The sequence below is a fragment of the Silurus aristotelis genome, assembly GCF_946808225.1.
Source record: "Silurus aristotelis genome assembly, chromosome: 5".
Lineage (NCBI taxonomy): Eukaryota > Metazoa > Chordata > Actinopteri > Siluriformes > Siluridae > Silurus > Silurus aristotelis.
In genome coordinates this window covers 10,634,467-10,649,042 of record NC_139578.1, presented here as the reverse complement: position 1 = coordinate 10,649,042, position 14,576 = coordinate 10,634,467, and the positions used below count along the sequence as shown (strand labels likewise).

The window sequence follows — 14,576 nt, the reverse complement described above, 5'->3', positions numbered from 1 at the left end:
TCTGGGCATCAAAGAAAAAATAAGGCAATGAATTAAACAATGTGCGGATTGTTACACTGTGCATTTATGAGTGCAGGCTTGAGGCTCTCTTAGGGCTCAGGTTTCGTTCTAATTTTAAATCTGTCTGCTGGATGGCTGCAACAGCTCAAGTTAAGTAGCGATTAAAACCTGTGGGAGAAATGACCTTTTAATATCTTGTTAATCCTGTGGGACAAGGATCTTAGTAATAAATAATATCAAACAATGTAATATTATACTATGTATTTAGCAGTGTCGGGCCGTGCATTTGTTACCTGGGCCTTCAGTGGGGACCCGACTTAATCCACCTCTTAATACCACTACTATCATGTCGCAATTATAGAAACCATCAATACTATACAAAAACGCAATATAACAATGGCTGGCATTACAGAGAGAGAGGCATTTCGCGTATAGAGGGTGAATACCATTTTTACTAAAGCAAGCTCCAAACCTCTACACTACAACCGCAACTGTGCCACCATCATCTGGAGCAGTTCCGAATTAATATTTGTCTAATAAAATGACAAAAACATAAAAAATGTAATCAAATACAACCTACTCACCAGAGATGCAGACTCATATTGCATACTCACATAATTTGCACCACTCCTCAGAGGCTGTAAGCCAGTGGTACGGCTCGTGGGCACTGGTCTGGAAGTGGCAAACAAACCCTTTCCCGGGCTGAAACAAGTTAGCTAGCTTCGGGGTTGGCCAACCCTTCTCACGATGTCTAGCTTTTCTGGAAAAATTCTGCTTTGAAAATGGATTTTTTAAGTATGTCCGAGACCAAATCAATTTCTCTTCCTCTGTCAGCCATTGTGGGCGTAAAAAGTATAACTCAGATGTATTAATGTGTGCAGCGTGCTACAGATTAGCTAGTCAAAATTGGCTGTTACAGTTTCGCTCTGAACAACCAATCAGAGGACGGAAAAATGTTGACGCTATTCTGGGCCAGCTAGCTGGCCATGTGGGGCGAATTTGGAATCTGATTGGGTAAAGAAACAGACCCATTGCTAATATAGTCTAATGTACAACGGCAAGCGCTACTGATTGTAAAAGACCTGGGCAGATTAGATTGACATGGCAGCACATAGAGGATGAAATTTGTTTGGACAAAAAATCTAACATCCATATACATGTACTGAAAGCAGTGCAGCCAAGAGAAACGCTAAGAAATGAAGAGAATAAACTGTTGGGAATAAATGTATACAATTTCATAGAACAAATATTAGAATTTAAGTTGTAAATGTAGGTTGTTGCTTCTGATAGTGTTTAGATCAGCAGAGAAGACTCTGCTGGCCCTGACAGCCCACCACCAGTTTTTAATATTGCTATAACAGTTTTATCATATCTAGTGCTAACGCATGATATAAATTGTAGCCCAAATTATGGCAAATTACCTTTCTTGCAAATAAGAGTTTGAATGGAGAAATATGCAGATGACACATTTAGCTTTACCATATAAAATAATGAAATTGTTTAAATTGATAACTGAATTTCACTGAACTGTGTGACTTTGTGTGTTATAGATAGCGATGCAGAGGTTGCAGGTGCTCCTGGTGCTCCTCTGGATGTGTTTTGTCAAGAAGCTAATAAGGATTATATCATTGTTACATGGAAACAGCCAGCTGTGGATGGAGGCAGCTCTATTCTGGGCTACTTTGTCGACAGGTGCATTTGTATAAAAATTTTTTGAAAAGAGGAAATGAAGGGATATGCATTAAGTGAATCATTTACCCCATATGAATTTCCCCTATGGACTCTTTAACAGACATGAAACTGTTAGTGAGTGACATTAGTGTGTTATTATAGTTTTTTTTTGTCATTTTAACTGTATTGAAGTATACAGTAGAATGAAATAGCATTCTACAAGGCCTTGGTGCAAACCTGATATAAAACTGACAGCTAATTTGAAATCATGCAGAAATGTAGTGTGATATCAGAATGAGGGCATTCCCTGGTGCTGCTTCTTCTGCTGATGACAGTTCCTCTTGTCCAACTGTCTCTATCTCTCACCTTCCTTCTCACTCTGTCTCACTAGGTGTGAAGTCGGCACTTCTCACTGGATTCAGTGCAATGATACTCCAATCAAGTTTGCCCGTTTTCCAGTTACTGGTCTCGTCGAAGGCCGCAGCTATATTTTCCGTGTGCGTGCAGTAAATAAGTGTGGCATGAGTCATCCTTCTCGTGTGTCTGAACCTGTGGCGGCCATGGACCCCGCTGACCGTGCTCGCAAAGGTGTGAATTTGCTAGCACGTATCACTCTGAGCTTCTGTTTTATGTAAACCACAGTCTGGCACAGCGGTGATAATGATGATAATGTTTATGGAATAGATTTTCACACTGCCCATGGGTATCAATTTAAATAAGCAATAAATAAAAAATGAATAAGACATTATATTTATCTACTTAAACATGTTTTTTTTTTTGTAAACCCCCCAACCCCCCCCCCCCCCCTCTCTCTCTCTCTCTATCTCTCTCTGTCTATCTTTTGATCTCTGTCTCTCCAGGAACCTCTGCACCATGGACTGGCCAAATCATTGTTACTGAAGAAGAGCCTGTAGGTAAGCAGAACTGTGTGCTAGTGTGCATTTTGGAAAGACCCTAATGAGGATGAGTCCGGTTTTAGTGAGGTGTGATTGCATACTAGATCCAATAGTTTTTCTACATATAACATAATTCTATCATACAGATTACCAAAGGGTATTTAAATTAAGAATATCAGTTAGACTGAGTGCCATTTCTTCATTTTTTCTGGTTCTTTTAGAGGGTGTGGTTCCCGGCAAACCTCGTGACCTCACTGTTATTGAGGCCACCAAGAACTATGTGGTGCTAAGCTGGAAGCCCCCAAGTGACAAGGGATATGAGGGTGTCATGTACTATGTTGAGAAGGTCCACAGTTATTCTAATTATATCACATTTAAGATGCACCTTAATACAGTAAATGAAAGTGTAATATTAAGTGTAAAAAATAGATTTATAACTATAATATATACTCACATTAATTGTTTATGAAACCCTGTAGAATTCTCTTTATAGTTATTGTTCATTTAAATTAGAAAATCCTGTGGGTGCAGTTAGTAACTTTAAGTAATTAAAGGTGCAAATGTATGCATTTTATAGTGTGTGACTGGCACGGACAGCTGGCAACGTGTGAACACAGAGCTTCCAGTAAAGTCTCCACGCTTCGCTCTGTTTGACCTGTCTGAGGGGAAATCGTACTGCTTCCGTGTCCGCTGCTGCAACTCTGCTGGTGTTGGTGAACCTTCAGATCCCACAGAGGCCACTCAAGTGGGAGATAAACTGGGTGAATCAAGCCCTCACTTCTATACAATATCTTCGATTGAAACGTTGCTCTTAACTTTGCGATACGACGACATGCATATGAAAGATGCACTGATGGATATCAAGCAGTGAATAACGATGAGAGTAGTTTTTATAGTTCAGATAAATACATGTTTTGTATTGTATTGTACCTTGATATCCTTTTTTTTAATTATTATTATTATTATTATTATTATTATTATTAGTAGTAGTAGTAGTAGTAGTAGTAGTAGTAGTAGTATTAGTATTAGTATTGGTAGTAGTAATATTGTTATAATCATAGTTATTAATTAAATATAAGCTTCAATATAGTAAACCTATAGTTAACAATTCCCCATCGTTTACTCTTTAGATATTCCGTCTGCCCCAGGCCGCGTAGTGCCCACCCGGAACACAGACACATCTGTCGTTGTGTCATGGGAAGCATCACGGGAAGCTAAAGAGCTGGTTGGCTACTACATTGAGACCAGTGTTGCTGGAAGCAATGCTTGGGAACCCTGTAATAATAAGCCTGTCAAAGTCACCAGGTACATTTTCCAGATTTAGAAAGACACAGACTTGCACACACACCTGGCTATACAAGAACATGATTATAAAAACATATACTCACTGACCACTTTATTAAGAACACCTTTAAAATCTACTCATTTGTGCAATTCTTTAAACACTCAATAACGTGGCATCAGTGCAATGAAAAAATCATGTGTCAGAATCATGTGATCTCAATGATTTAACTGTGCCATGATTGGTAGTGCTGGACAGGCTGGTTTGATTGTGTCTTTAACTGCTTATCTAATGGAATTTTCATGCATAACATTCCCTAGAGTTTACTCAGAATGATGCAGTAAAAAAAAAAAAAAACTTTCAGTGTGCAGCAGTTTTGTGGTCGTGAACGTCTTGCTGGTAGGAGACGATAATGGAGAATGGACAATTGTAGACCACATCAGGTTCAAGGTTTGTCACCCAAGAACAAAAATCGGTTGAGCTGTAATAGGCACAGGCTTAATAAAACTGTTGAAGACAGTTGAAGACTGGTCTGAGGATTCTCAAATTCTGCTGAAGCACACAAATAGCAGGGTCAGGTTTTGACACCAATAGCATAAATCCATGGGCTTGCTAATACCAAGCAATCATCATTTGAATGCCAGACTATGTGAATATTGTTGCTGACCATGTGCATCCATACAGGGGAACAGTTTATCCTTCTTTTTACAATTTACTTTTTATATTTAAAAAATTTTTCAAACTTGTGAGCTCAGTGTCATTTAGTGGCCTTTCCAGTCACTGGATATAAGTCCAATAAAATATCTTTGGGATGAGATAGAACAAGAGATTTACAGTTTGAAAGTTCACCTAAAAATCATCAGGAATTGCAGTCATGCTGTCTCAACCCTTATATTGTGTCAAGGTCAAATTTGACCCCTTTTCAAGTTATGATATGTAAAAAAAAAAAAAAAAAAAAAGGAAGTGTATATTAAATGCACAAAAATGTGTTATACTCTGTTGTTCTCCATAGATTTGTGTGTCATGGCTTGACGACAGGCGGAAAGTATGTTTTCCGTGTGAGGGCGGTTAACGCAGCCGGAATCAGTGATTTCTCACAGGAGTCTGAGGCCATTGAAGTTAAAGCTGCTATTGGTGAGTCAACACTGCTTCCTGTCTAGCTTTAACAAATATTTACATTTTGTTTTGTATGTTATCAAGAGGTCAAGTTTTACTGTTTTGTTTGCAAGCAATATGCAACTTTCCAAAGAGTTTATTAGTGATAATTTGTTTATGAACATGTTTGTATACTCAGCAGTTCTGTTCCTTGTGCTCCACACCATTGTTCCACTCTTTAACTTCTCATGTTTTCAACTGCACTGTGAGGCCACACCCACATCCCCTGCAGCTACCCCCATGATTCTCCCAGAAGTTGGGGTTAGGACTTGTAGCTTTCCTCTAGATTGGGTCCTGAGTGATCCAACATAGTGGTGACTACAAAACCAGTTCACCCGCACTCACACACACCCTCTTTTCAACCTTTCAACTTCTCAGCATTCGCATCCTTTTACTCCACTGTAGCACATCTCTTCCTCTCTTCCTTTACCCATGATGTCCTTCTGAGCCACTCAGCAACATAGCTATGTTTGGGCTTTGTGCTGAACTGCATGATCTGTGTACCCTTGTAAAACCCTCATGATTTCTGTTCTCATTTGATTGATTAAAGTAAATATGTAGCCCAAATAAATTTCTCAAGGAAAATCATTCCAGTTATGTTGCAACAAAACTATGTATGTTTTTTTATCAAGGGTTGGCACAAAGCAATGTACTTACCTGCACGAACTCAATTCCTTTTGCTCCACTTTCTCTGTCAATACCTCTGCTAAGTCTACCATAATTAAAGCTCTCAACTAATTTTACATTCCTCTTATTTTTCACCCTTTCGCATTTGCCATCTGCCAGCTGCTTTCTCCTGCGTATTTCTGGTGTGTCCCTGTTCAGAAATCACCCCTCAGTCATTCTGTGTAATTATTTACTTACAAATGAAGACCTCCCGTTCTTCATTAGATTAACTCGTTTTTTTCTAAGTTGTAACTTATTCTATTAAGTGAACTGTTTTAAATAGAAATATTGACAAAAATATGCTATGCATGCATGCTGGAAATTAAGAGAATATTAAAAACAAGTAAAACACTACATATGATTGTGTGTGCAGAACTACTTTTTGTATAAAGCAGCTTGATTTATTGTGTACTGTTGTCTGACTGCTACTGAGTTTACTTTTTGTTTTTTTCTCTTGCTGTTCCTGACTAACGCCTTTAGGGGGCGGGATTCCACATGGTGTGTTTCTGGAGTCAGGGGGTAACACAGCTGGACTAACCAAGCACAGGCCAGGCAAGGAGGGCAGGCATGTGCCCCCTTGCTCCCCTGCTACCACGGCGCTAACTACCCTAGCTAGTTTTAGCAAGAAGGCTAATAATGCAGGCTCTCAAGGTCCTCCAAGTGCACTAAGTAAAGGCAAAGGGGGGAAGAGAGGCAGTGTAACCTGGGCTTCTGAACCCAGCTGTGAGTTTGATCTCCAGTCTGGTACCAATTCAGACCCAAAAATGGCCAGGGAACCTGGAGCCAATGCAAAAATCAAACTGGCTAATGAGTCTTCCAGTAATTTAGACAACAAAATAGTCTCTATATCTAATACCAATTTAATCACCAAATCAGGACTTGAACCTTTCACCAATTTAAACACTACAATGAACACTTTATTTGGAACCAATTTAGACAGCAATTCAAATTCTGAACCCGATACCAATTCAAATGCTAACGCAAACACTTCAGGGCCCATGGCTAAGCAGGTTCCCCATCCCTCCTCTGATAGAGTAATGGAAGCCATAACCAAACCAGCATCTGAGGTGCTGGAAAAACGTAAGTCCCCAATTGACTCTTCTTGGGAGCAAGAGAGAAAACACGAAAAAGGAAATGGGCGCAGAGGTTCAGGTGAGGAGATAAAGTGGGAGTTAGCATTTTCTACACAGTAGTCACTCTATGGATAGCCTTATGAATGTTTTTTGTTGTTGTTGTTGCACTTGTTTTAGCACTTCATCTATTTTTACTTGTTTTAAAATTTTCAAATATTTTTTTTCTCGTAAATCTGATATGTCTGACTGCTTTGAATATTGGTTTTGCTGGTTTTGTTTTGTTGTAACTACAGTATTTCTTTATATTCATCATATTAAGAATATATATATATATATATATATATATATATATATATATATATATATATATATATATATATATATATACATACACACATACACACACACAAACACACACACACACACACACACACACACACACACACACACACACACACACACCATTGCAAAATAGTGTGCCAAGCAAGAATTAAACAAATATATGGAGTTACTTAGTGTGGTATAGCTTTTCCCATTGATTTCTGTTAACATTTTAGCCTTTTGGGTGAGTCAGTGGCATAAATGACAAAAAAGACAATTGTCATAAACTATATTAAAGGCTTATTCCAACATAAGAAGGTCATTGCCCACCTTTGTGCCCACCACATTTCCCAGTTACTTGGCCATATTACTTATTACTTATTACAGCTACTTACATATTACTACATATTACCATTATGTGTCTGACAAACCATAAATACACTGAACTACAAAAATCTTTTGTTATTTTGTTCCACCAGAATGAACATCTGTTAATTGCCAGATAATTTATAGAAGTTATCATATGCCTAAATTGCTTTTCAATTAATAACAACCAAGATATGTTGGTGTGTGAAGATTGTTGTTGGAAAGGACACACTTTACATTAATTACAGATTGGTGTATTTTATTCTCACCATTTAGTTAACAGTTGAGGCATATTGTAAAGGAGTGGATTTTTATGTGTTTTTCAAAGGTAAGTTTGACTGTGTAGTTTTTTGTTTGTTTGTAGTAAGTATTTTAGTTTTGCTAAACGCCTCGTTATAACACCGTTCTTACACAAATAGAGAGATTTTCTTGCCACCTTCTCCTTGCAGTGCACTGGCCACCTTTACACCTAATACTTTATAGAAAGGGTCCTGATATTTTTCTGAAAAACAGCAATCGTTCCATTGTACGCTATAAATTATAGCAATAAGATTATTGCTGTGAAAGGACTTTGATATTTACTGCCCTTTAAACAGCCATTCTGAACCATACTCTTGGCTCCTTAGCCAAATTGGACTCTGGGTACTGGAATAAAAAGTAGGTTTGGAAAATAATAAAATATTTATCAAAAGAAGGATCATAGGACACTTTTATCAGACAAAAAAAATCTTGACCAGCCTCTAAAATCCTAACTGTATACCTTCATTAACCCCCAGCCTCCCCTGCTCCACCCCATGGAATTTCCGTGTTGGAGAGTGTAAGGGATTCTATGGTGTTAGCCTGGAAGCAGCCGACCTTTATTGGTGGAGCTGACATCACTGGGTACTTTGTGGATTATCGTGAGGTCATCAATGGAGTACCTGAAAAATGGCATGAGGCTAACATTAAGGCAATCAGTGAAAGAGCCTACAGGGTAGGTTTACTGGGGCTTGTTCGCATTTAAAAACTAAAATTTAAATACACTGTCCTAAATCCGACCATTTACTGTATGGCATTAAGGATTTTGTTCTTTTTTTCTTCACAGGTCTCTGATTTAAAGGAGAACAAACTCTACCAGTTCCAGGTTCGTGCTGCAAACATAGCTGGTGTTGGCATCCCATCTCTGCCCAGTCAGACCTTTAAATGTGAAGAGTGGACCATTGCTGTGCCAGGTGAGTGAGTGTTAGTGCACTTGTATGAGGGACAATATTATAACATTTATGCTTTAATAATCATTCATTTTTACCAGAGCTGGACTGTTTTCAGTTAAATATACATGTACACAGGTCCACCACATGACCTTCAAGTGCTGGAAGTACGTAAGGACTCTTTGGTGTTGCTTTGGAAACCACCAGTGTACCAGGGTCGTGATGAGGTCAATGGATTTTACATTGACATCAAGGAGGCTGATGCAGATTTTGAGAAATGGAGGGGAGTCAACGAGAAAGCGACGAACAAGACGTACATGAAGGTCTGTCTTTGTGTGCTAAATGTTTAAGATGTCATTTTTAACTGAAGTATTATTAGTTCATATAACTTTAATATTAAAAATTGTATTATGTTACTGATAATTAATGGGAAAAAAGATTCCTAAAAGACTCCTAAAAGAATATTCCTTGCAATTACATCCTTGATTCCAATAATGTTGGGTCCCTGTGTAAAATGTAAATAATAACAGAATGCAATAATTTACTAATTTCATAAAACCATATTTTATTCACAGTCAAACATAAAAATCATATCAAATATTACTATTTTATGAAACAATTAAGGTAATTTAAAATTTGATTGCTGCAACACATCTCAAATAAGTTGGAACAGGGCAACTAAAGGCTGAAAAGTAAATTTTACTAAAAATAAATAGTTGGATTAACATTTTGCAACTAATTAGGATATTTGGCAACAGGTCAAGAAAAGGATTGTGTTTAAAAAGAGTATCTTGGAGAGACAGATTCTCTCTCGCAAAAACTTTACATCTACAAATTGTGGAACAATTTCAGAATAATGTTTATCAACATCAAATTACAAAGACTTTCAATATCTAATCATCTATAGTACATAAAATCATAAAAACTTTCAGAGAACCTGGAGAAATTAAGGGACAAGGGTACAAATCAATATGGAATGCCCATGATCTTCAGGCCCTCAGGCAGCACTGCATTAAAATCAGGTATTCTATAATAAAACTTACTGCAAGGGCTCAGCATCACCTGCAGAAATCAGTGTCTGTAACCATACAGTAGCTCACAAAATTAAGTACACCCCTGACATTTCAGCAACTATTTTAGTATATCTTCTCAAGGGACAATACTATAGAAATGAAACTTGTACATATTTCAGAGTATTCAGTGTACAGCTTGTATAGCAGTATAGATTTACTGTTCTTTAAAAGTAATTCAACATACAACCATTATTGTCAAAATAGCCAGCAACAAAAGTGATAACAGCTGTACCATGCAAAGCCACATGTCCTATTCATCATGTTCATGCTTGACAGGACCATACAAAATTTTGTATGTTGTATTAGAGCATTTAGAATTTGGTGCTTTACGAATAAGAAGATCTGTAACATCCTGTGTGATGTACAGTGGTCAGGGTCATACGGAGGTTTTTCAAGATGGGTTCCACTTGGAATAGGCCACGCAAGGGTTAAATTTTAATACTCGTGCTGTGCGTCAGATGCAGGAGCTGACTTCAACAAACAACCGCATGTGTGCTGCTTGCATTGCTTTAGAGGTTGCAGAAGCGGAAGGTCCGCTTTGTCTGCGATTTGCATGGCCGTCGTCCCAGAAGGAAGCCTCTTCTAAAGCTGGCTCACAAGAAATCTGCAAACAGTTTGCTGAAGACAACCTGTCCAAGAGAATGAATTACTGGAACCATGTCTTGTGGTCTGATGAGACTAATATAAACTTGTTTGGCTGAGATGGTGTCCAGCATGTGACGACACCCTTGTGAGGAGTACCAAGAAATTTGTGTCCTACAGTCAAGCATGGTGGTGATAGCGTCATGGTCTGGGGCTGCATGAGTGCTGCTGGTACTGAGGAGTTGCCGTTCATTGAGGGAAACATGGATTCCAACATGCCCTCCCTTCAGAAATTGTTTTCCAACATAATCCAACACACGCCGCCAAGAACTGTCTTGCTAAAAAAGCTGAAGGTTATGGAGTGGCCAAGTATATCTCCAGACCTGAACCCTATTGAGCACCTGTGGGGCATCCTCAAGCGGAAGGTGAATAAGCGTAATGTGTCTAACTTCCAGCAGCTTCATGATGTCATTATGAAGGAGTAGAAGAGGATCCCAGCAACAACCTCTGCAGCTCTGGTGAATTCCATGGCCAGGAGGATTAAGGCAGTGCTACATAACAGTGCTCACACTAAATATTGACACTTTGGACACTACTGACTACTCTAAAATACATAAAAGTGAGAATATACAGTATACTAAAATGGTAGCTGAAATGTGAGAGGTGTACTCACTTTCGTGAGATACTGTATATTTAGTGACCATCAGGTGACTATACAAAGTGTTTTAATTTGCATAATATAGCGTTGAAATTGAGTTTCTCTATGTAACATCTGGTGTATACGGTGTGCATAAGAACAAATTGATTTATGGTTTTACTTCCTGTTTTCAGATTAAGGACCTGGAAGAAGGAGTGTCGTATGTTTTCCGTGTAAGGGCTCAGAACAAAGCTGGTGTGGGCAAAGCATCTGAAGAAACAGAGCCAGTGTTGGCTGTGACCAAACCAGGTACAAGAAAACATGTCTTTGTTTGGGCTGGAAAATGATCTGTAAACAAACTTAAATGCTCGACCAAGCATGGTAATGAGTATAATATAACAAGAAAGCCGAACAATATAAACACAAAAACTGTATGGAATCAAACATAAATTTTTTTTTTTTATTAATATTCTTAGGCACCATGGAGTTGGTTGTGGATGTTGATGATGAAGGCGTGATTTCACTGAACTTTGAATGTCAAAATCTCAATGCTGAATCCAAGTTCATCTGGTCCAAGGACTATGAGGAGATTAAAGATTCTAAGAATTTGACCCTGGAGACTAAGGGCACCAAGTATGTGTGTGCAGAATTTCTTGCTGAAATTCAAAATAAAAATTAGATAAAGAATATTTTAGAATTAGAATTAAATTCAGGTCATTTGTTTCATTATAGGAATAATTTTATTTAGTCCAACATTTAAAAAATATAAATTTTAATCTTACTTGTGCAGGTCCAAAACAATTTTTAACTGCCCTTCTGAGGAAGACCTGGGTATCTACTCTTGTGCTGTCACACACACTGATGGAGCCTCTGCCAGCTACACTCTGACTGAAGAAGGTATGGTAACATGTAAAGCTACAAATTTTGGTTTTAAACTTTGAATGTCCATTATAATAGTATACAAAGGCACTATAAAGTTCAATATGTTACATGTACATGTACAACTTCGCACACTTAATTCAAACTATTTGCAGAAGAGCCCAAAGTAAATAATTGGACACTGCTGAATTTGGTTGGAAAATAGTCCTAAATCTAAACACCTGTAACAGTACAAGTCTGAACCCATATTACTTATTTTAGGTGCAAAAGGTATTGTTTAGCCATTTTATGCAAATATGAATTCCGGATATATTGGCATGTTAATTACATTTATCACTTATTATCTTATACTCCAGTACTCAAGTTAGTTCTCACTCTCCAGTGTTCTGTATTGTTGAAAGATTTATGATCAAACTCTTGATGTCACCCAAATGAGGATGGGTTCCCCTTTTGAGTCTGGTTCCTCTCAAGGTTTCTTCCTCATAACATCTAAGGAGTTTTTCCTTGCCACAGTCGCCACGGCTGCTCATCAGGGATAAATGCACACCATTCACCTTAACTGTTGATTTGTGTAAAGCTGCTTTGAGACAATGTCTGTTGTGAAAAGCGCTAAAGAAATAAACTTGACTTGACTTGACTTGACATTTGAGTTAAGTTTGATATTTAGGTAGTTTGATTCCTAACTATTCATTCAACCTTGTAATACTATTGATTTATTAGCTAGGGTTGAGATTAAAACTGAAATTCTGCTCATCTGTTATTACAGGTCTGAAGGAGTTGCTGAAGATCAGTCATGACCATAAATTCCCCAGTGAGTACTGGACTTGATTTTGTAGACGCCTTGAACAAATGGCAAATATTCATTACATATAATTGCTAATATTCTATGAGATTATATGCATGATTAAGCACATTATCTAAATTGCCAAATTCTCTTATCACATGTGCAATATGTCTTTCCATTTTCATTGTAGTTATTCCACTGAAATCAGAGTTGGCTGTGCAGTTGTTAGAGAAAGGTAGAGTCCGCTTCTGGCTCCAAGCTGAGAAGATTTCTGCTAACGGCAAAGTGGAATATGTTTTCAATGACAACTTGATCTCTCAGGGAGAGGTGAGCTCATATCCAGCTAAACACATTTTGATTGACTGGAGATATGGTATAGATTTATTTCTCCTATAAAGGACATTTTTACAAACAATTTTATAGATGTAAATGGTCTAACTGTGTGTTTTAGAAATACAAGATGAACTTTGATAAGAACACTGGAATCATTGAGATGTTTTTGGAGTCACTGGGTAAAGAGGATGAAGGAACGTACACGTTCCAACTCCAGGATGGAAAAGCCACCAACCAGTCCAGCCTTGTTCTTATTGGAGATGGTACATACTGTCTAAACATACATTCCTCACACCAACCCATCTTCACTACTTTGGCATACAAAGCATATAAAATAGGCTACATATATGTGTCTTTTCTTTTGTAGTTTTCAAACAACTGCAGAAAGAATCAGAGTTCCAGAAGAAAGAATGGCACAGGAAACAGGGTAAGCTTTTCACTAAAAGAAAATAATAAATAAAACTCCTAAAACAGCACAGGACAGACTTTTGATTCAAGCAAGTATGAATAAAAAAAATAACAAGGAAAGACAAGATTAAAATCATACAATTGCTGTATGTATAATAGTATAATAGGAAACTATGCAGGCATTGATGTTGGACAATAATGTTCTAGGTTGAACACAACTATCAGTCGAGGTGCAACTTGAATTTGACCAACAGCAGGATAGAACACTAACATAAAAATCATAAAGAATAACAGCGCAAGGTTCATTAGAGATCCAGCACAGACAATTCTTCAGTTTTCAGTGCTGTTGCTGATATTTAGCTATAAGCACCCCAGTTTTTTTTTGGATCAATTATACGATTAAGTACACTTTTACGAGGTGGTATTAAAACGTTTCGAGACCAGCACTGTTTACAAGAAAGTACTTTATTTATCTACATTTACACACTCACCTTCAAAATTGCCCTCTTGCACAGCAGTACAGCGCTCCCAGCATCCCTGCCACTTCTGGAATATGTCCTATTAAGTCTTCTTTTCAAAGCGAGTCAAGCACATTCTGCTATTCGCGCTGGCTCTTTGCAATGGTATCAAAACGGTAACCTTTGTGCTGGATCTTCATCTTTGGGAAGAATAACACCAGTTGCACAGCTCCAGAAGTACACAGTACATTTTGGCACACTGACTTATGAAGTTCGGTGCTCCCTGTGACTGTGTGTGCAGCCTTGTGCTGCCATCTGTTGGCGTGTTACAAAACTTTTCAGATTTTTTTTTTTTTTTATATCACCTTGTACACATTTAAATGTGTGTGTTTGTGTGTCTGTGTGGGGGGTTATCACTTGTGTTTCTCTTGCAGGTCCTCATTTTGTGGAGTACCTAAGTTATGAGGTCACACCTGAGTGCACTGTGAGACTGAAGTGCAAGGTGAGTGTCATTCTGTCCAGTTTAGTTCAATACATTTCCATGCCTGAAACTATTCTGATTATTTGTTTGTGTGTGTTTCAAGGTGGGTAACATGAAGAAGGACTCTGTTGCATTATGGTATAAGGATGGACGAGAGATAAAGGCCAGTGAGAAACTGGACTTCTCTGAAGGAGTGCTGACGCTGGACATTGCTCAGGTGAGAAACATTTAGAAATACTATTTGCTTATTTATGAATTCAGGACTATTCCATTAAGTACATGGAATCGTTTTCATGGACTTAATGGTATAGTCCCGAATTCATG

At 37.9% G+C, this 14,576-nt stretch overlaps 1 protein-coding gene across 10 annotated transcripts in view; it reads left to right on the top strand.

Annotated features, from left to right (window-relative positions):
* myom1b (myomesin 1b) overlaps positions 1–14,576 on the top strand; it is a 33,975-nt gene that overhangs the window by 12,004 nt on the left and 7,395 nt on the right. For 4 of the 10 annotated variants that reach the window (XM_083542116.1, XM_083542125.1, XM_083542124.1 and 1 more), the window contains 20 exons: positions 1,551–1,692; positions 2,063–2,259; positions 2,532–2,585; positions 2,789–2,913; positions 3,145–3,328; positions 3,698–3,872; positions 4,862–4,983; positions 6,151–6,189; positions 8,207–8,403; positions 8,515–8,641; positions 8,756–8,940; positions 11,104–11,218; positions 11,386–11,542; positions 11,700–11,806; positions 12,555–12,599; positions 12,763–12,899; positions 13,024–13,168; positions 13,273–13,332; positions 14,206–14,273; positions 14,356–14,469. In XM_083542116.1, the coding sequence (XP_083398242.1) occupies positions 1,551–1,692; positions 2,063–2,259; positions 2,532–2,585; positions 2,789–2,913; positions 3,145–3,328; positions 3,698–3,872; positions 4,862–4,983; positions 6,151–6,189; positions 8,207–8,403; positions 8,515–8,641; positions 8,756–8,940; positions 11,104–11,218; positions 11,386–11,542; positions 11,700–11,806; positions 12,555–12,599; positions 12,763–12,899; positions 13,024–13,168; positions 13,273–13,332; positions 14,206–14,273; positions 14,356–14,469 (2,495 nt within the window). The remainder of the gene's footprint in view (positions 1–1,550; positions 1,693–2,062; positions 2,260–2,531; positions 2,586–2,788; positions 2,914–3,144; positions 3,329–3,697; positions 3,873–4,861; positions 4,984–6,150; positions 6,190–8,206; positions 8,404–8,514; positions 8,642–8,755; positions 8,941–11,103; positions 11,219–11,385; positions 11,543–11,699; positions 11,807–12,554; positions 12,600–12,762; positions 12,900–13,023; positions 13,169–13,272; positions 13,333–14,205; positions 14,274–14,355; positions 14,470–14,576) is intronic. The other 6 variants (XM_083542118.1, XM_083542120.1, XM_083542121.1 and 3 more) reach the window with 2 other exon arrangements.